Source organism: Vigna radiata, chromosome 3, assembly GCF_000741045.1.
Source record: "Vigna radiata var. radiata cultivar VC1973A chromosome 3, Vradiata_ver6, whole genome shotgun sequence".
Lineage (NCBI taxonomy): Eukaryota > Viridiplantae > Streptophyta > Magnoliopsida > Fabales > Fabaceae > Vigna > Vigna radiata.
In genome coordinates, this window is record NC_028353.1 from 10,355,471 (window position 1) to 10,377,893 (window position 22,423).

At 31.4% G+C, this 22,423-nt stretch overlaps 3 protein-coding genes across 4 annotated transcripts; 2 read left to right on the forward strand and 1 right to left on the reverse strand.

Moving 5' to 3' along the window:
• Positions 1-387: 387 nt before the first annotated feature.
• On the forward strand, positions 388-7,593 carry LOC106757017 (anthranilate synthase alpha subunit 1, chloroplastic-like). 2 transcript variants are annotated; one of them, XM_022779002.1, is made up of 11 exons: positions 388-713; positions 2,286-2,452; positions 2,520-2,709; positions 5,643-5,794; positions 5,962-6,077; positions 6,149-6,395; positions 6,468-6,524; positions 6,641-6,793; positions 6,903-6,983; positions 7,072-7,158; positions 7,232-7,593. In XM_022779002.1, exons 1-11 carry the CDS (start codon positions 485-487, stop codon positions 7,562-7,564), a joined length of 1,812 nt encoding a protein of 603 aa, XP_022634723.1. In that variant the 5' UTR covers positions 388-484; the 3' UTR covers positions 7,565-7,593. The 2 variants fall into 2 exon arrangements, with proteins under 2 accessions (XP_022634723.1, XP_022634722.1); XM_022779001.1 differs by having other exon boundaries at positions 6,149-6,524.
• Positions 7,594-9,164: 1,571 nt separating this feature from the next.
• LOC106757618 (mucin-5AC) lies at positions 9,165-14,479 on the reverse strand. The gene is made up of 5 exons (XM_014640331.2): positions 13,872-14,479; positions 13,576-13,693; positions 11,603-11,717; positions 9,945-11,042; positions 9,165-9,762 (listed from the first exon to the last, which is right to left on the reverse strand). The coding sequence occupies exons 1-5, from the start codon at positions 14,068-14,070 to the stop codon at positions 9,505-9,507; spliced, it is 1,788 nt and encodes a 595-aa protein (XP_014495817.1). The 5' UTR covers positions 14,071-14,479; the 3' UTR covers positions 9,165-9,504.
• A 2,614-nt stretch (positions 14,480-17,093) lies between these two features.
• On the forward strand, positions 17,094-21,760 carry LOC106757616 (arginyl-tRNA--protein transferase 1). The gene is made up of 6 exons (XM_014640330.2): positions 17,094-17,363; positions 18,050-18,088; positions 18,546-18,696; positions 19,142-20,260; positions 20,579-20,894; positions 21,393-21,760. Exons 1-6 carry the CDS (start codon positions 17,252-17,254, stop codon positions 21,507-21,509), a joined length of 1,854 nt encoding a protein of 617 aa, XP_014495816.1. The 5' UTR covers positions 17,094-17,251; the 3' UTR covers positions 21,510-21,760.
• The last annotated feature ends 663 nt before the right edge of the window (positions 21,761-22,423 follow it).

Here is a 22,423-nt window from a genome sequence, read left to right on the forward strand (position 1 = left end):
ACATTTTGAAAAGATATTTTGAACTTTTTAGTAAATTATTTGTCGTACGGTGACTTAGACTAAGGATTTATATCTGTTTTGAAGGGTCTGGATTTAGTTAATAAAAATATTATTAATAACAAGGAATATGTTGGCATAACTTTATTCTTAGAAATAAAATAAATAAATAACGACAAGTAAGCTTGTTGTACAAATTTTGAAACGCATCTAACATACTACTGGGTTGTTAATAAGATTTTTGTTCACTATGATTGTTAGAAAAAGAATGATAAGTTGATAAGTTAAACATGGAAAATTAGTATTTTCTGACATAAGAATTAAAATACAAACAATGTTTAGAATAATAAACATTAAAGATAAATATAATAGTGGACAAAACAAATTGAAAATTATTTCCGACCTTAAGCAAAAAAGAAAAGTTCAACACGATTATCCTAAAAATTAGGAAGGAAAAGATTCATTGTGAACATGCATAAATTTTTGCATGCTAGAATTAGAAGCAGAAGTTGTTAAAGTAACAGAGTTTACACAGATGTTTTCTGCGACAATTCCAATGTCTCTTACTTCCTTCACTCCTGCAAATGCTTCTCTATCTTTCTCCCGCCGCGTGGTTCCCCCCGGAAGCCGTTTATCTCCGGTTGCACTCACTGGCATATCCTTCTCACGCGCTCCTTTCACGTTGAGGTGCTCTTCCCTAAAAAATTCTTCCCATCGTAAGTGTTTTTTTTCGTAATCTTGATCCCAGATTCCCACGTTAAATTATATGAAGAATGACAAAAGGTGACTATCTTTTTATAAAGATTTACTATTGTTCCATTTTTGAATACATTCTATGTCTGAATGGATATTTTGTGGTGCTTTAACTCTTAAGGAAAACATGACAAATGGGTTAGTAGATGTTATAAAACTTAAATTAGAAATTTATTGTTGGTTACTGTCCCTATATAACATTAATGGTTTAGGTGGCAGATGCATCATAACTTATCTTCTAGGCATTTGAAAAGGCAAACTTATAACTTATCTTCTAGGCATTTGAAAAGACAAAATTTTGATTTATCTCTAGTATGTGAAGAGGCAAATCTCTTGGGCATAAATAATTGTATCAGCTCATTTTTATATCTCAATAGAGCTCATTTTTATATCTCAATAGAGGTATGTGCTTGAAATTTTAAAGAAATTTAAAATGGAGGATTGCAACCCGGTTTCTACTCTAATAGAATCAGACACTAAACTCTCGAAGTTTGATGGAGGAGAACGAGCTGATTCTGGAAGATATCGAAGTTTGATCAGAAGTCTAAGGTATCTTACAAGCACGAGACCCGACTTAATGTTGAGTGTTGGGATAATGAGCAGATTCACGAAGGATCCAAGCTATACACATTGGAAGGCCTTGGAAAGAATTCTGAGATATATTCGAAAAACCCTATCACTTGGTCTTTTCTATTCAAAATCAGATGATGACTATCGACTAGTAGGTTACTCGGATAGTGATTGGTGTGGTGATGTTGATGATCGAAAAAGTACTTCGGGTTATGTATTCCTACTCGGAAATACGGCTTTTACTTGGCTGTCTAAGAAGCAACCCATTGTAACCCTGTCTACGTGCGAAGCGGAGTATGTGGCGGACTCTTGGAGTGTGTGTCATACAGTTTGGCTTTTAAATTTATTAAGACATTTGGGAGTGATCCAAGATGAAGAGACTGTGATCTGAGTTGATAACAAGTCGGCGATCGAGTTGGCAAAGAACCCAAGTTAATCACGGAAGGAGCGAGTACATCAACATTCGTTTTTCATTTCATCTGAAAATAAGTAAGAGAAAGAAAGGTCAAGCTGAAACATATTGAAAGCCGAGCTCAAGCCGCGAACATTTTCACCAAATCACTACCAACCACATTTTAAATAATTGCAAAAGACTTATTGAAATGAGAAATGGAAAGAATATTTAATTTTAAGGGGAAGATTTGTTATAAAACTTAAATTAGAAATTTATTGTTGGTTATTCCTAGATATTATTAATGATGGTTTAGGTGGCAGAGGCATAATAACTTATAGGCATTTGAAAAGACAAACTTTTGATTTATCTGGCATGTGAAGAGGCAAATCTGTTGGGCTCATTTTGAAAGCATGCAGAAAAATTAAAGTTGTTAATTTTGAAAAAGCTGTCAACGTCTTTCCCTTCTTGTTGTCAAAAGTAGATTGATCATCAAGTTATAATCTTTTGGACTAAACATGTATGGATCGATGGATATTTTACTTTTTTTTTTTTTATTTGGCATTTGGGAAAGGAACAAAGTTTGCAGAGGCTGCAAAGAAGGCGAACTTGATTCCTCTTTATCAGTGCATTTTCTCCGACCACCTTACCCCGGTCGTTGCTCACCAGATTTTGCTTGAAGATGATGATAGGGAGGCTCCAAGCTTTCTCTTTGAGTCTGATGAATTAAGCTGTGATGTGGTGAGTATTTTAGCAGTTTCATGATTTTGAATTTGTGATATGTTTTACTTGAATTTCTTGATTGCAGGGTCGCTATAGTGTTGTTGGAGCTCATCCTGCAATGGAGGTTCTGGCAAAAGAAAACACGGTTGCGATTATTGATCATGTAACTGAAACTTTATCTGATCAAACGGTTGATGATCCTATCATGATTCCGAGAGAAATCTCAGAGGGTTGGAAACCCTATCTCACAGATGAACTTCCTGATGCATTTTGTGGTAAAATTCTCTCACTGTATCATCTTTCTTATAATCATGCATTAATGTTGACTTTGTCGTAGCATATATAGCATCTTTCACTTTTCTTTTAGATACAAACTTTCTAAAGAAGAAACATATATTGATAACTCCATTTACTCATTATATTATAATATTATTATACAAACTTCTTAAGTAAGAAAGATATATTGATAATTCCATTTCCCATATTATATTATAATATTATTAAATGTTCTGATACATTATAAATACAATAGTACACTGATATAGAAATTTCTATAGAACAATTTTACCATGGATTTAATGGTGATGTAATTATTAAAAAGCAAAGTAAAATTTTGTAATTATAAAAAAAGTTGGAGAAACAATACTTTGTCTAAATCTATTACTGTGCCAATATATCATTCCTTTATGAATCACTTGTTAAATATATATATATATATATATAAACATTTAATTAAAAATTTAATTTGTTATGTAAATAATTTGACATTTTTAATCCACTAATGTATTTAATTGAATAAACTGAAATATTATTATTTCATTACAAACAATAACTGAAAATTTAATTTACAAGAGTTGATGATTGAAATTATTATATTCTTTTCATACGTGTATCTTCCAAACACTTCAATAGAAAAAAAAAACGATTTTTATTTTAATTTAAATTATAAAATGATCTATCCACTAAAATCAGTTTCAAACTTATGAAATCCATTCTGTATCATTCCTATCTTTTTCCAATAAAAATGAAATAATAAAACTAAAGCGTTTTTGCTATAATCCCAAATTAGCAAGGAGAAAAGTTGCGAAAATTAACTTTATGTACAAAGATATTGTCTTATACCATTATTTAGAATAATAAAAATGATTTCTTAAAACATCTTAGAAGATTACTAAAATATGTTTACAACCACCTCTCAAAATAATCTAATTAATAAAATAAAGAATTTAATAATTTGAAATATAACAAATAACAAAATATACAACAATCACCAACATATTTCAAAATATATCTAAATTAGTAAAATTTAATACAATATTTATATAGTAAATCAGAAAAAAATTCTTAGAATAAGATGTTGAAGTCTGCTAATCCAGCACAAATGATTAGCTCATTACAAATTAAGCAAAAACTAAGTCACCTCGATTCAATCTAACATGAATTTGTGGTTTAGTCAATTGATTCATTTAAGAATGGTTTATTATTTTAATTTCTTTTATATATTGTACTTTCAAACTTATTTTTTATTTAATAGTAATACAATCAAAATATTTACCTATTTTATTAAATATTATTATAAAAATAATATTTAAAAATTAAAATATCAATTTATATGCAAACAAATAAATTAAACACCAAAACTAATAAAATATTATTTAATAACATTACAATAAAAAAATCAAATTATCAACTTAAATAATTAAAAATAATAAATAATTATAATAAAAATACTTTAAAAAATAATAAAAAATTATTGGTGGTGAATTATGATTCAACTCATCTTTTCTAGTTTAACCAATTTAATATGTGAGTTAAGGCAATTTAATTCATATTTTAATAATTTTAATTTTTTCTAAGCTTCAACTTGAATCTAGATAGATTGACTCATTAGATTGAAACTCTATCTATATGTGTATCAATTGTACTACACCTTTATTATCCTTCTTCCATTATAATCCTTCTTGTTAATGTACAATCATAAAATTATGGAAATATATCCAGATATACTAATATTTTAAAAATCTAATTATATTAATCCTGCATAAGCAACTTTATTTAATACTCTTAATTGATTTCAGCATATCAACATATGCATTTTTTAAGTTATACAATGGCCTTTAAGAGATATTAAATTTGTTAAACATATAATTTTCTTAAAATCATGTAAAACTTTAGTTTAATCTGTTAGTGTTGCATTGTTTAGCATCTTCTCAAATCATATAGAAAATGGTTGAAACTTATAATTTATTAATTTAAGTCAATTTATAATGCTAGAAAAAACTAGTAAATGATTTGTTGTTAAACTTTATTCATGTGATATTTGTTATCATCCGTTGTTTGTGTTTTTAATTGCCTTGAGTTTTTTTCCATTCAATGTTTAATACAGTAACCGTAAGCACGATAAATTATAATTTCATAATATTATTACTATAACAAAGTAACACTCAACAGTAATATGAAGTAACATGCAATAACCATTCAGACTCAAATAACGACACTCGTGTATTATTTTATTGTCATTTGGGCCAAAAATAAATTACTGAATATTTTTTTTCTACAATGGAATACACCATACCATAATTTAAATTACTTCTTAATTATCCATATTATAAAATGAATTAAAACACCTTTTAATTCATACTATGCATACAACATTACCAAATTAACCCTTTTCTAAAAAATCCAATCTATAGAAACATGTTCTATCATAAAATCCATTTTTTAAAAAATTTAAATTATTTTAGTCACTTTAAAATCAATGAAATATCTTTCAAAAAGGAGCTAATATAGTCATTTACGTAACCCTACATTGATCAAACTTAAATAATTAAATTACCCATTTGCATATCAAAGTTTCACTCTTTATCCAAGCCTCACCCATAAAATAAAATAAATCAATATTAAATTACAAGTAGTTTACAGAAAATCCATCACACCATCTACATAGAAATAACATCAAGACTAATACGTAAAATATCTATTTTTTTCTAACCGTCAAAATAAAATACTATAAGTTTTTAACGACCACTTAAAATAATTTAATTTAATCGAAGTGCATCAAATTATCCGACTCAAACAATTTATTGAAAAAAAAAAAATCCTTAAGATTTGTATTTTCTGATTTTGATTTCTTTGGTTTAAGACGATTAAGAGATTTTGGTTTTGTAATTGATCCATTGTACATTAAGTATTGAAGCTACTGTTGTAGGTGGTTGGGCAGGTTTTTTCTCATACGATACAGTTCGTTACGTGGAAAAGAAAAAACTATCATTTTCAAATGCTCCATCGGATGATAAGAACTTTTGGGACATGCATCTGGGCCTGTACGAGAGTGTCATTGTGTTTGACCATGTCGAAAAGGTACCTTTAAAAATGCTGTCTCAATGTTGATATCTACCTTGGTAATTCTTCCATTTCTGATGTCGAAATTTGCAGAACAAAAACTCGATTCACACACTTGTACAAAATGTTAGAATCGTATTGATATGGGTTGGTTTTATTTAGGACTAATTGATAACTGATAACAGAAAGCATATTTGATTCAATGGGTGAGGATTGATCGCTACTCCACGGTTGAGAGTGCTTACAATGATGGAATGGAAAAATTAGAAAAATTAGCTGCCAAATTACAAGATGTTAAAGCGTAAGTCATTTGTGTCTGTCGTTTCTCTCTTTGACGATGTTCATGTTATGATTAAAATGGGTATTTCTCAGTCGAAGGCTGGAGCCAGGCTTGGTGGATTTACACACTCACCATTTTGGTCCACCTTTGAAGAAGTCGAGCATGACAACTGAAGCATACAAGGAAGCAGTCCTTCGGGCCAAAGAACACATTAATGCAGGGGATATTTTCCAGATTGTGTTAAGTCAGAGATTTGAACGAAGAACATTTGCCGATCCATTTGAAATTTACAGAGCACTGAGAGTTGTGAACCCAAGTCCATATATGGCCTATTTGCAGGTTTATTTCATTCAAGAAAGTTTTTGTTGTTTTGCTTTTTCCTTTTCTGATTATTATGTATTTCCTAAACAGGCTAGGGGGTGTATTCTGGTTGCTTCAAGTCCAGAGATTCTTACTCGTATAAAGAAGGTAGAATTATGTACATATCTATTTGATCTATAAACTAAATTAAACAAAATCATATTAGGTTTGCTAGATTAATCTGATTTATTTTTTTAATACAATTGGGATATTTTCATGAACAGAATAAGATTGTGAATCGTCCTTTGGCTGGGACAATCAGAAGGGGAAATACACCTGAAGAAGACGCGAGGTTAGAAGAAATGCTACTGAAAGACGAAAAGCAACGTGCAGAGCATGTAATGTTGGTTGATTTGGGACGCAATGATGTTGGAAAGGTTTGTTATAGATAGTGATTTTAGTGGATAGTCCTATTACAAAGTAATTTACTCCGACATTCTGAAAAGATGTTTTATTTGGTTCTGAAAAAGAGATGACCTTTTGTAGGTTGCAAAATCTGGTTCTGTGAAAGTGGAGCAACTTATGAATATCGAACGATATTCCCATGTCATGCACATAAGCTCAACTGTAAGTAAAGTGGTTGTTGGTATTGAACTAAGTGAGTATTGAATTGAATGTTGATATTTGAGCATAAAAGTTTGATTATTTATTGCAGATAACGGGAGAGATGCAAGAAGATTTGAGTTGCTGGGATGTGCTGCGTTCTGCATTGCCGGTTGGAACCGTGAGTGGAGCACCAAAGGTTAGTGTAAGTTTGAGGTGATGATTTTGGTTGAGATAGGAAGATTATCTAATGCAATGGATGGTGGATGAAGGTGAAGGCGATGGAGTTGATCGACAAGATGGAGGTGACAAGGAGAGGGCCCTACGGTGGAGGATTTGGATACATATCTTTCTCTGGGGATATGGACATTGCCCTTGCTCTAAGGACAATGGTAATTCCGACAATTACGTATGACCGAAACCTCGACCGACGTCAACGTCAGGAGTGGGTTGCTTATCTTCAAGCTGGCGCTGGTATTGTTGCTGATAGTGTTCCTGCTGATGAGTACCAAGAGTGTCAGAACAAAGCTGCTGCTCTTGCTCGTGCTATTGACTTGGCTGAGTCAGCTTTTGTTCATCATGGAATTCAAACATCTCCTCAATAATATACTCATAAGCAAATTCTTACATTACAAACCTCATAAACCTCCAAATTTAAACTTCATTCAGATTGCTATGTTTTCTTTAAATTCAATTTTCATTTGTGGAATGAAATTAGTTTCTTGTTTGAATCTATACGCATCACACTCTTGCACGTCAACATTCAATCATTACAACATCATGGCTATCTTTTTAAATTTTCACGTTGTGGTATGAATTTTATGCCATGATATATACCTCAAGCTTTTGTTTTTCGCAAAATAGAATTCAGGTACTTTTGTAGCGTAGAGTATTTAATGAATATTAAGAGGAAGACACACATTTTTCTTTATTTATTTGAAACATGATATAAAGATAAATAATAATAAAAGAGTACATTTAAGTTTTTTTTAATAATTATAATATTAAATTAATTTAAAAAATTATGTGTTAAAGTATTATTTTTTATACTTAATTGAATAATGATATACATACATATTTATATACATTTAATTTTTCTTTTTATCTTTCTCTTCTTATCACATTATATAACATAAATCTATATTTTCACTCTTTCTTTATGTTTATATTAAGTGTTGAAATACTTTTTTTCATCCATGAGTCATTTTTTTACTTAATTATCTATATTACAGTTCATGAAAAAAGGTAAAAGAGTTGTGATGGATGTATCTCACGTATACATCGAATTCACACTACTTATTTATATTTAATTTACAATTATATTAATTTAGTCAAAACATTACACTGATTTAACTAAAATGTTATGGTGTAGAAAAAAAAAATTACGACACCATGTCTCCATCATAATCAGATAATAATTGATTTTTCAATATCACAAGGTTGATGATGATTATAAAGATTTTAGAAGGTCTTATGTAATGCTTGGATGTGTTAGAATTTACACATTGGTTCATATACGAAATTAACAAATAATTATAATAATTTTTAACTTGTAAAAGTGCAGAATGGATATATCCAATGGAGGTGTCTGTTTATCATTTTTTAAAGAAAAATAGTGATTGCTCAGTTCTATAACTCATCCGGATGGCAATAAATATTTCCTATTAATTAATAGCATTTAAAAATAAATATTAAATCATTTATATATTTAATACAAAAATAATTTGGTAACAATATATATGTTTTTCATTAAAGTTGCATGTTCTTTATATTTTTTTTTTTGTTTCAAAACCAGAGATGTATTTTTTATATACGACTTTGATTTTTACTTTTTCCAACATTTGATCTAAAATATATTTTTAGTTTTAAAAATACAACCATATTTTGATTTTACCAAAGAACTTTTGCTTAGTTTTTTTGTCTCTAAAATAAATTTTCACTTAACTCGGTTGGTTGTTTTTCGTCCCTGTATTATGATTTAATTTTCTTCAACTATTTAGTTCTGAATATTATAAAAAGTAATTACAATATCCACTTTAATTTATTTCAATGAGTACAACTTATTTAATGATAGTCAACACATATGAACAAGCCTCAATAGTTAACTTCTAAGAAATGTTGTTTGGCAAAATCTCTTATTTTTCATCCATTTCATTCATTCTTATGCTTATAAAGCTGTCAATTAAAAAAAAAAGGGAAAGAAAGAAAGTGAAGCATAATGCTAATTTGTGAAGCATTTACATCGAAATGACATAGGATATGATCTAGCTTACCGTTTCCAGATACTAAGCTCAGTTTTCATAAATGGAGGAGAAACCTCGGTTTGTTTCAAAAAATGAGCATTACCGCTACAACAGATAACCCATCATCTAACTTAAAATCAGAGTACCTCCCATTACACGAGGTTACATCGCTTCCAAGAAGCTTTACATTAATTAGTACAAGCGTGGTTAGCTGATCTACAACGCAAATCCGCTATGGCTGAAACTAGGATAAGAGCACTGGTGCTATTTAAATACGCAGAATTCCCCTAAGTGCAAAAGGTTTACCTTCCCCGAACACTGGCAGGGGATTGACCACATCTCTCACTGCCAATATCATCATCTACTTCACTGCTATCTAAACAAATTCCATTCTGGTTTACGCTCAGTTCAGAACTAGCATTACTGCTTGTGGCATGTGGAGAGCCTGAAACACTGATTGTTCGGCCATGATGAGATCCAGATCTCACGCTATACAAAGAAGACGCCGGAATATTTGTCATCAATGGCCGTAAATTGCCTGGAATGGTTCTCCTTATATCCTATTCAAAACAATTAAAAATCATGATGTCCGGTAAAGGCACTAAAGAAAATTGAATTACAGCACTTATCAAGAACAGATAATTAGCAATTATAAAAAATTATTTATATGCAGGTATGGCATGGTAAGTAAGTTTGTTTTCATCAGGAAAGACAATAAATAGGATGCAGAGAGGATGTTCACCATATGCCTAATCGCCATATCCAACGACTTCTTTGAAAGTGTTCTTCCAAAACCTGAGCTATCTGGAGATGAGGTTGACTTGCCGGACAGATTACTACGCGGAGAGTTTTTGTCATCAATCATTGGCGGTGCTAGTTTTCGCATATTTATTACCCTCTCAACCATTTTGTTGCCCATTACAACGGGACTGACATTGTCATTTACTTTGGAGCGCCCCCGACTAACTGCCGGCATAGAGTTTCCACTGATATGAACAACACCATTGGAAGTCCGTCCTCTTGAAGGAGAGCATGACTGTCTCCTGGGTCTTCCACTAGAAGAAGGCTCCACAGATGAAGAACGAGAAGTTGGTGCTCCAGGTCTGCCCCTAGTTGCTGACAGAGGCCTATCAGGTAATGTTGTTCTCAAATTAGGTGGGGCATCAAGTGAAAAGCCTGGCATGTCAGATGGCTTCCATGGTCTTGATCTCACTGTTGGTGAACTGCCACGTGATGGTACTGCTGGCTGCCTTGAGTTCATAGGAGCTGGCTTTCTTGTTGTCACAGGAGTTGGCTGCCTTGACGTCACAGTAGTTGGCTTGGGGCTCAAAGAAGCTTTAACTGAAGAAGCAGACATGATGGGTTCATTTGATGGTAATGAGGGTCGCCGGGTTGGGGTAGATGCTCTTGATGTGGACCTGGAAGGAGGTAAAGAGGGTCTGCTAGTAGGCGTAGAAGATCTTGCACCAGATCTTGACATGGGCGTAGAGGATCTTGAAGGAATTGTGGATTTAGCAGCAGGGACTGGAGTCTTAGCGGCAGAACTCAAAGGCTTTGTGGTAGAAACTGCAGGCTTGGTTGTGGAAACTGTGTTCTTGGATGCAGCTGCCATGGACCTAGTTGAAGGTATGGTGGACCGTGTAGGTGTTGAAGGTCTTGATGATTTTGAAGATGCAGTTAGTGTAGGGCGCCCAGAAGGAGTTCCAGGTCGTGATCCCGGACCCCCTGATGATGAAGGCCTCCTGGTTCCCCCACTTGAAGAGCTCAACCCAGGAGAAGAAGCAGGTTGTTTAGATACAAAATTAGTCCTCCCAGCAGGCTCTGACTGATGATTTGCTAACTATAACCACAAGGAAGGAATAAAAAATATTGAAATACTGACACTAACAACAGCCAAGCCAATTCTCACTGAGAGAGAGATCAGTGACAACAATAATCAAAGAGCGTCATCATTTTTATCATCATATAAAGTTTAATAAAAATAATGGACAATTTACCTGAATCTAAAAGTCTTGATACATATTCAACGCAATGTGATTATTAGAAGTTATATCCCAACCAAAGCATGTGGAAAATACGTAAACAATGCAATATGACGAGAAGCTATTTTCATATAGGCTAAGGGCGTTATTGTAACGAGAGGCAGAAAATGATAACAAATCATATCTAGTAGGTCATCAGTAACCCAAAATATTGATCACATGTTAAGCATATCAACTACTATTGCTGAAAGTCCAGACCACATTCATCATGTAGACAGGATAATAATAATGATAAAGTTTCTAAGACCAAAAATTACAAGGAAAAGTACCACTCCATTTTCAAACCAGACACAGAAGACGTTCACCCACGATGAATAAAATAAATCACATAATCTGAAAGCTTCACTGAAATGCTTACCCTGGATTTTAATGCTACAGGACGTGTGGTTGGAGTACCAAGCTGACTCATAACAGTCTTTCGACTTTCCATTTCCAAAGAAGGGAAAAGAGGAGTACCAGGAGGAGTGAGAAGCCTGAAACAAATTAAACATACTAAACATCAATTTTAATAACTCTATATGTTCTCATATATAAGCAAAAGAAGTTATCTTCCCACAAATTGAAGAAATCAGTTAATGCATTAAATTTTACTAATCTCTTAATATTTTTCTTTCTAAAATGGTGTTATTGTAAAACAAAAAATACATATTATGGTAGCATAACCAAAAATCAAAACATTAATTATAGTTAAGATACTGTAGGAAAAATACCACTAAATGAAATACTAGTTAAAATTTACCTGTACTTGAGAACAAGAAAATTGTGATTTTTTTTTCTTATAAATGAAAACAGAGGTAGTAATAATTTATTTGGCTTTACTTTGCATTTTGAGTCACAGTTAGAACAAAGTCCTCAATAAGCACTACTGAATAATGGGGGGAAATTAGAGAGGTAAAATGAATCAAACTTCCATAAATAAAATCAACTTTTAGATCACATCTAGTGGAAATATTAGACAGGGGAGTTTACAAAAAAATTTACAGGTGTACAAGTAAATTTCAACTTAGGAGAGACATTCTTTTACCTCATTAATTCATTATAGTTCATCCACACTGACTCTTAAAAATCTAACATGCTATTTGGTTACATAAATAGCAATTGAACTAAAAGATAAATAAATTATCATCAACAGTAGACACAGAAGCAATAGAATTTAAAATATTATATATATATATATATATATATATATATATATATATATATATATTTATATATTTTAATTTCAGGATGTTGTAAGGGATTCTTGCAGCTTCTGTATATGGGTGTCTCTTTAGGTCAGATTTATATTAGGAGTTTTACATCCTAATGCAATCCATTAGTAGCAAGTGTCATTGATTACATTTTACAAATTGTTTTTGTGAAACTTCTTCAAACAACCATTATCTGTTAAGGCAACCATACTAGAAGTATAACTAAAAGAAAGGTTATTATACGCAAAAAATAATTACATTCAATTGAAATATTGAAATTATCCAAATATATTTAGCACTATGATCTTCTCTTTTATTTGATAATATCAGGGTAAAAAAATACTACATCATTAGTCCACGCACCCAGGTCTTGAGGATTTTGTTTATGCATTGAAGCAAACCATACTCCGTTTCTCACATTCTCTTTTTGTCTTTTACTGAGAGCATAGGTGAACAAGCTCAGCCCCATGGTACCAAATTTGTTCAGAGAAGTTTCTGTCATCAGATGCTAGGATCAAATTGCAAGGTGTGGAAATATAGTTCCACACTAGAAGTATGTTTCACCTAAGCTAAGTTTATTATCAATAGCTAACCATATCTCTCACAGATGCAATCAAGCAACTTGGGTGATGAGGAAACCAGCATATCACAGATTGCCTAGGATTCTAGTGTGGGGTAAGGTCTTTTTGTAACCACAACACCTAGCTCTCATGGTGTAGTTTTCCAAAAGTTTTCATCAAATACTAGCGGCAGTGTTGTTTAAATTAAAAAGGAAAATCACAAAGGGTCAAGGACCATAACAAGAAAAAGGCCATATATTTCATACTTATATGAAATATGGTACCAAAAAATGTGTACTATTAACCAACCACAAGCTGCTTGATAAAAGGAAAAAGAAAAGACTTCTCCATAAGGAAATGCTCTAGAAACACAATGAATGAGGAGTTATAAAGCATGTTAAGAACTCGTGAAACATCAAACCTTTCCTGTGCATGAGCTAGTGTGATTAGGGGGTCGTGCCTATTAATGGTGCCCTCTAGAAGGCCACCATATTGGGATGTCATATAGTCATACAACAAAAACTCATTATTGCACAAATATACACATGGAATCAAAATGCTACTAGAAGGGTACAACTTACCAGTCATAGTCATTCTTATCATTCTCCGAATTGAGAAAATCATCAACACCAGTCTTTCTCACAGGTGCCGGTGTAGACGAAGAAATGTTAAATATAGGATTTGAGCTGGCATTCAACCCTGCAACCATGAAACATGCAAGATAACAAGCAGAAATGCAAAGCAACACAATCATTTTCTAGTTCTTCGTCCACTTAAACAGACACAAGTTCACATGCTCGTCTCAGTTCACTAAAACACTGCACAAATCCTCTAAAATCTCAAAACCAAAAACACGTGAAGAAACTTATAAGCATACCTAGAGGTGCATCGAACTCCTCAGAGCCATTAAGCAAAAGATCACTCCGTTCCTTCTCGCGCTTCTTCATCTCCAGAAACAATGCTAGCTCCTCCTCCTTATCCTTCATCACTGAAGCTCTAAAACCCCCAAATTGCTGCTCCCTCCTCTTCAAGGAAGAGTGCATTTGCGACTCCTGAGCCCTGAAACTCCGATTCATCCCCACAATCCAAACTACAGGAACCCTAAATTTCCAACCGAAAAACCTAACCAAGTTTTTCACTCACCCAACAGACAAACACAGACAACCACGATTTGCTACCCAGAGAACTCTACAAAAGCTATAAAGAAAGAAATGGTTGAATCTCTCACAAAGTTCAAATCTCAGCAAGAAGAACAAATCCCTCGCTGCTAGAACAAAACGACATTGTCATAAAGAGATAAAAAAAAGAACCGCATTCTAGAAAACGCCAACATCGCGTGGAGAAGTAGGAGCAAGAAGCGCGTGGGAGAGAGAGACCGGAAAACAACGGAAAGGTTGAGTTTGACGGTGGAGACACAGTGGCTGTGAGTGTAATATGAGTAACTGTTGAGATGCAAAATTGGGAATATATTGTGGATAGGACACAGTAAAGAGGTTGGTTTCTATTGGTTTGATGCCACATTTCATGGTTCAGTAGATAATTACCAAAATGTCCCTATCTTAGGAGTTCTTTTTTTGAATTTTAGCAACCGTGACTTTGGTCAGAAGCCATGCACTGTACCCAATTTGAATATTTTAATGAGTTTATATTTATTGTTTAAAGTAATCATATCACAAAAGAAAAATATACATTAATATTATTTATTTTTGAAACGGAAAACAGTGGTTGCAAGCATCCTTTGTCTTCCTTGGAGACTTTGTCTCTTCTTGATATACTCCAATTATATTAAATTTTCCTAATTTTTCTAGCATTCATATATTTTTTAGATTTTCCTGTTTTAAAAACACAATTTGTAGTTTAAGATTAAAAATCATAATATTTTGATAACTTTTTATAATAATATTTTGATAATTTTTATAATAATATTTTGATAATAATACATGATCTGTTTGAATTTATTTTAAAAAATATTTGAAATGAATGAATATAAATTATTACATATATTATAAGCAATTATAAAAAAAAATTGTTAAAATAACTTTTTATTAAGATTAAAATAAGAGAGGTGACAGCAATGTCCCATCAAAATAGTCAATCAGATTATTTTTTTTAGCTTATAGAAATAAATATGATTCCATGTGTAATAATTTCTCAGTATGTCTGGAGTGAAACTTCAAAATGTGTTATTATTTTCATCCTAAAATAGAACACTAACACAAAACTACGCAATTACTGTGCAGGCATATGTCTTAAACTTTAATATTTTAATAGTATGATAATTATTTCTTGAACTAATAAATTATATTATAAAAATATTATTTACTTTAATGAAGAATGTCACATTTTACTTTGTTTAGGATAGTGAGGTATATAAGAAACCTTTAATATTAGCTTCAGGCTACTCTTAAAAATACACTCCAGGTCACTATAACAAATCAAACTTTAAATTTAATTAGTTTTTGTTATAATTTTCATATTTAGAAAAACTTAACTTTGATCTAATTCTTAATTTTTTTTATGTTTTGTAACTTTTAATTGATTAAGTGATTATTTTGACAATATCTTAAGTACAAATATTATATTGACATTGAAGGAAGAAAAAGACATATTTTTGAATTTCAAAAGGTAGAGAGAATAAAACTGATGAGATTGTTACAATGCTGTCTCCTTTGCTAAGCTTAAACATTCTTTTTGTTTGGTACTCAAAAATTAATATTTTCAGTTGAATTTTGAAGCAAAACTTTTACTTCTATATGCAACAACTCAAATTACTATGTTTCACCTCATTATTTTGATAATAAATATTAAATAGTTCACTTATAATATATATTTTGAAATAACCATTTTCACCTATACATTAAAATAATAAAAAATTTGTAATGATAGATATATGCATTATAAGTTGTTATCTACTGTGAAAATTTACATAACTGAAGAGTGTATTTTTTTTTTCTACCGTTGTATAAAATAATAAATTAAAAAAATCATTACTAAAACTGTATAGATCAACAACAAATGTTTTATAAATTATTTAATGAACTACAATAATTTATGTATTTTATTGTCAATACCTGATAAAACATTATAATTTATATTAGAGTAAATAATTGATTTAATACGACAAATGTTTATATTTTTCATTTTTAATATAATAAAACAAAAATTTTAATTTTAATTTTAATTCATCAAATTTATATTATCAATCTTAACTACTTAATATATACATTTATCTTGCGCTGAATGAATTATTATAAACAGTGAATTAATAATTTTTTTTTTCATATTCGGTAAAACAAATACAACACATTAAATTTAACTTTGTATAATTTTAACATTATCTTTTCAAACTAATTTTGTTGGAGTAAATGTTAACTTATATATATTAAATTATTTATCAGTATAATAATAACATAATAATAATTTTAGATAAAATAGAAATAAAAATTAATTCATATTTAATTAAGTTTTAAGTTTTTTTATAAATTTATATATTTTCAGTTCAGTTTCTATTTTTTTTTTTACTTTACTGAATATTGAATATTATTATATTTTTCAACTAAATCTTATCATTTATTTTTATGGTAGTTGAGTTATATAAATGAATTTTTGTCCTCTCATTTATTATATCTATGTATTAAAAGTGATAAGATTTTATGATCGATATAAAATGATAACCTCTGTAAACATGTTATCTAATACATTTTTAATTAAAATAATACAAAATATTTATTATTTTATACTAATTAATGTTTTATTTATATTACATAAAAAATCTCATAATTTTTAATTGGAAAGACAAATAAGTAATTAATAAGATGACGAAATAACATAATTATTATATCCTTTGGTTAATAGAATTTTTTCTTGAAGACTCAATTAAAAATTATTATATAAAAATATTTAATAAAAAATTGATTAAAATATAAAATTTATCAAAATTAAAAATTTAATTACACCTTAAATTCAACTTCCTTTAATTGCAATGAAAAATTTACTATCTCATTCAATTATAAAGAATTATATCGTTGTAAGAACAAATTATGAATTACAGTTCTAATCACACCCAATGTGGTTTGAGGTTGACGGGCTTTCTCTGTGTGTACTATGTAATATTTTAGATCTCCAAACAAACAAAAATTGGAAAACCTGTTTGAAAGAAAGAACCTCCTGTTTACTAAGAATGCACTGGCATCAATGAATATCTATTAATACGACGTCGTTTCATTCCAAAACCTCTGAACCAAACTCGAAGAAAAAATGGCGAGTAGCAGCACTAACATGCCGAAGGAAAGCGTGGTCGAGGATTGCGGAAGACGTCGAACCTCTTGCGGCTATTGCAGATCCTCGCGTCACAACAGCATCTCTCATGGTCTCTTCCCTTTCTCTCTCTCTCTTCAATTTGATTCTGTTCCTGAATTGTCCTTTTTTTTTACCATGAACTGTGTTTTCGGTTCTTTATTGGATTCGGTGCGATTCTCGTTTTCTCCGTCAATTTGATGAATAGCTGGTTTGGTTGGTAGAAATGAATAATCTTCTGCAGAAAGATAGCGATTTTAATTTAAAAACGTAAACTCATCCTTCTAATTCGCTTTGCATAGTTAGTTAATCACTTAATCCTGTTATGACTATGTAATTGTAGAAAATTGCTTCATTTATTGTTCAAAGGTCCCATATTTTTCAATTTTTGTTTACTTCAATAATCTTATACAAACTTAATTGTTCTGAGTAGATTATAAAAACTTGTATTGTTGATAGACATGTTTTAACTGCAAATTAACATTATGTTATGGGCATATGAATTATAAACGGATGAGGGGGACAAATGATCTACATTCAGACATACACTTCTGCTAAACTTGGCGAGAGCACCGAGTTGTTAATGCCTATGAAGGATTGTGGGTGTTTAATTTCCTTTTGGAAAATGCATTTCCAATTTTATTGATAGATGAGAGTAGATATCGTGTTTTTATTATTTTCTTGCCTTCTCCAGACTTATTACACTAATGTGATTAATCAGTTGTCTAATTAGTTATGTTTTTTTCCCTCTTATCATAGGGATGTGGGCACATAGCCTTACAGTGGATGACTACCAAGGTCAGTACAGTTTGTTCTTTGCTCATGCTTGACACTCTACTCAATTCTAGAATGGTCATTTTTTTCTCCTTTGCATTATGTAATGTCTAATTTCCAACTATGAGTAAGATAATTTTCGAAGCTTAGATTAACAGGTCTGCTTTTTGCTTCATGAAGTATAGCTAGGTGACATGCTTTGGAACCCTATATTCTTTGTTGCAAAAAAAATGATTATTTGTCCTAAAAAAATGTTTCTAATGATAGTGACTGCTTTGTAATTGAAATCATGATCTTTGCTTCATGGTTTAATTTTCTCTTTCTTTCTTGACCTTCACATTACATTATGTTCCAAACTTCTGTTTTCAGAGAGATGTATAGTTTTTATCTCTTAGCTGTTGGTTAATAGAACTTTGATTTGAATGAATTTGTGGGTATTTTGTTCAGACTATTTAAATTTCACTTTATTTTCTTTTTCTAGATCTGCTTGATCGCGGCTGGAGAAGGTCTGGATCTTTTCTTTATAAACCAGAGATGGAAAGGACATGCTGCCCTTCTTATACAATTCGCTTGAAAGCAAGTGACTATGTTCCCTCTAAGGAACAACTTCGTGTATCTAGACGAATGCAAAGGTATGCAGGTTTGATCTGATTTTCTTAATGGTTTGAGCCACATTTTTTTTAAAATTGAAAATGATGAAATTAAAAAGTGTTATTTTTGTTAACTATTTTATAAGTTTATATGTTTAAGCATCTCTATAGACATAATATGAGAAACAATTATTACATTATTTTACAAAAGAAAAACTTTTTTTCTGACTTCGTTCTATTTTCTTTTGGGATTGAGAATAGGTGGTTGGAATTTTGAAGTGCTTCAATATATATTAGCTTAAGACGTTGCTTCTCCTTTCTTTCCTTCATTTATTTGTGTGAGAGTTATCAAGTAGGCAGGGTACATTGGAATTGTATTTTCTAGCACAGCAAATTCACTTTATTTGACATTTGTAACCCATAAACATACACATATTCTTCGTCCATCAATAAACTGTATTTTTCATCAGCAATTCTCTCTGCCTAGGTTTTTAGATGGAGCCTTGGATGTAAAAAGAGTTGAGGCTATGGAGGACCGAAATACTTCAACCAAATCAGAAAACCACTCCAGACCTATGTCAGGAGAATCCCTAGCTGCTGGCAATGATGACAAGGATGAAGTTGAAAAATCTCTGCACTATTTATCAAACAAAATTGATAGTGTAATAAACATCTTCATCGAGAAGGGGGAATTTCCTTCTGGTATTCAATTACCAAAAGCTTCAGTAAACATAGTCTCACAGGGAAAAAGAAAGTCCCTAGCCAATGGATCTGAAGATCTCTTATACAGTAGCAATATAGCCTTCCAAATTGCAGCATCTATTAAACGAGCACAATCATGTGACAAGGTTGGCAACGATTCCAACCCATCAATAGTTTGCAAAAAGGAGAATGAATTGTCTCCTAAAATTATTGCAGAAAAGCTAGTGGCGTCTTTAGATCCAACAGTGAATGGTCTTTCAGTCAGGGCTTGCAATGGACATATTAATTTCTATGCTTCTAGTAACCACTTTTCCCTAACCGGAAGTGGTAAAATTGCTTCCATTCCCAAAAAGTCTAGAATGGAGCATGATGTTGGAGGAAATGGTTTGATTGGTTCTCAACATTGTCAAGTAAAAAGGCGAAAGCTCGAGATCCGTTTAAACAGATCCAGTTTTGATCCAGAAGAATTTGCTTTGTACAGAAGATATCAGCTCAAAGTACATAATGATAAACCACAAAATGTCACAGAGAACTCATATCGCATGTTTTTGGTTGATTCTCCATTATTACAAGTTTTTCCCAATGGTGATAGCACAGTTCCTCCTTGTGGTTTTGGCTCTTTCCATCAACAATATCTAATAGATGGCCAGTTAGTGGCAGTTGGTGTTATAGATATCCTTCCTAAATGTTTGTCAAGTAAATATTTGTTCTGGGATCCAGATTTTGCCTTTCTATCGCTAGGCAAGTACTCAGCGTTTCAAGAAATAGGTTGGGTGAAAGAAAACCAGGTTTATTGTCCTAGTTTACAATACTATTATCTTGGCTACTATATTCACTCTTGCAGCAAGATGAGATACAAAGCTGCATATCGCCCTTCAGAACTTCTATGCCCTCTTCGCTATCAGTAAGTTATTCCATTTCAGTGAGCTAATAAAACCACTTCTTCACCATGTTTGCACTTTATTCTAGAATTTATAGAGCATTTAGTTTGTCCAAAACCCTTGGGTTTGCTATCAATTATATCCATTCTCCTCCTCTTTGACTACAAATCTTGGTGTAATCGCTTGAGGAATAAATAATGTAAAATGATAGTTGTATCTTTGTATTCTTCTGGTATATGTACACAGATCATACTATGTTTTTCCGTGAACTTTGAACAGTTTTTCTCTGCTCCCTTGTCCCTACATATTATACAAGTCTGACAGCAATGCACGACCTCCAGGTGGGTTCCATTTGATGTTGCAAGGCCTCTGCTTGATAGAAGAGCTTATGTTGTATTATCAGATGCTTCCATTTCACAAAAAGGAGAGTCGTCCCTACCTCAAGTTACTGATGACATAATGGGAAGGGAGTTTGATGACGGTGGCCAAGAAGATGCAAATGATGTTCCAATGCTTGAAGATGAAGAAACAGTTGACTCCGAATCAGAATGCTCTGATGATGAACCTGATCTAGAAACTACTTCATATGATGATCCAGAAATTGGTGATGTCGGCAAGGTTTTGCTGGGGATAAAGGGATCGCATGTGAGATACAAGGTATGCTTAATGGTTGTTGAACAAAAACCTCTATTACTTCCTGCACTTTAAGCACCTGATTGTTCTTAAAGAGCATATAACATTTTCCATTTTAACATGTTTAACTTGGCCATAATGGAAGTGCTTTATTAACGAATTTATCTCACTAATTTATAGCATTTTTTCAGACGCTATTTGAAATGGCGTTTGAACATATGATAGAAGTTAAAAAGGAAGGAAATGGTGAAAATAACAATCTTCTTTCATCATTTTGGGTACAAATATTTGAATAAAGAAAGTTAAAACATAACACTCCTGTAATTATTTGTAAATCATGAAATGAAAACAAATAATGCATTGTCAAACAGAACAGGATTACATGGGATACTAGTCATTGATTTGGCAGACCTTTATGTTTAACAACAGGAGGTAATTGCTGTATGATTTGTCCCTTTTCAGCTGACTTTACTTTTGTCTACTTTTTTTTCTTTGCATATACTGCCGTTTTTATTTCTGAAGGATCTGCGGATTGCCTTGGGTCCTGAGCAGCGAAGTTACTTGGAATCACAATTGCGGAGATACAGGAAGGTTGTGGGTACAGTGCTATCTGAGCGAATAGTCTATTCTCTTGGATAATATAAATCTCAGTACTTGAATTTAATAAGAAGCTACTACCAATCTCCTAGGGAAGGAAGGAAACCACTGCAAATATAATTCACGCGTTCTTCTCTGGGATAGTCTTATGATAATGGCAATAGCAATTGTGTGAGCCCTGAAGTTTTTCGTTAATGGATTGTTTCATTTTATATCTTGCTTAATCAAATTTATCTTGTGTTTGCATAAATGGAGTTCAATGGTATTTATTTTCCGGTGCATTAGTTAATTCATTTCTGTTAATAGTGAGTCTAGAGGTGTATATTTTTTTTTGTTTTTGGAATAAAATTATACTCAGTTTGAAAATTACTATATATTGAAATCTTATTTAGATAATGAATTTAAAAACATTTTCAAATTGTAATTAAACATTTTAAATCCTACTCGACTGGATTGATCTGCAAAGATTGGAACTCGTCAAACCAGTTATAATTATGTTAAGAAAATGTGAGATATGGATTCTTAAAACAACTACTTATTAACAAAATTATCTTTTTTGTTAAAATCATTTTAACATTTAATTCAATTAAAAAACAAACTCGTTCTTAATTTATAAATTAAAAGTTTCCAAATTTGGTGTCAATGTTTTTTTTCTTCAACATCGACGAAGAAGTTGACTCTATATAATACTCTATTAAAAGTACTTCTTTTAGAAAGAAAAAAAGGCGGTAATTTATATGAAATAATTTATAAGTGAACTGAATTTAATTTATGATGAAGTTTATTTATTTTCTTTTAAAAAACGTTTATGAATAAAATTGTGGAAAGATATAAGAGATGAAACATTAAGGTCAATGGATGTTGAAGTAACAGTGAATTTTGCTTCATCTTGCATTCGTGGTGATGTGTTGTTGTTTGAGAAAACATTATAAACTTAGTTACTCTAATCATTGATT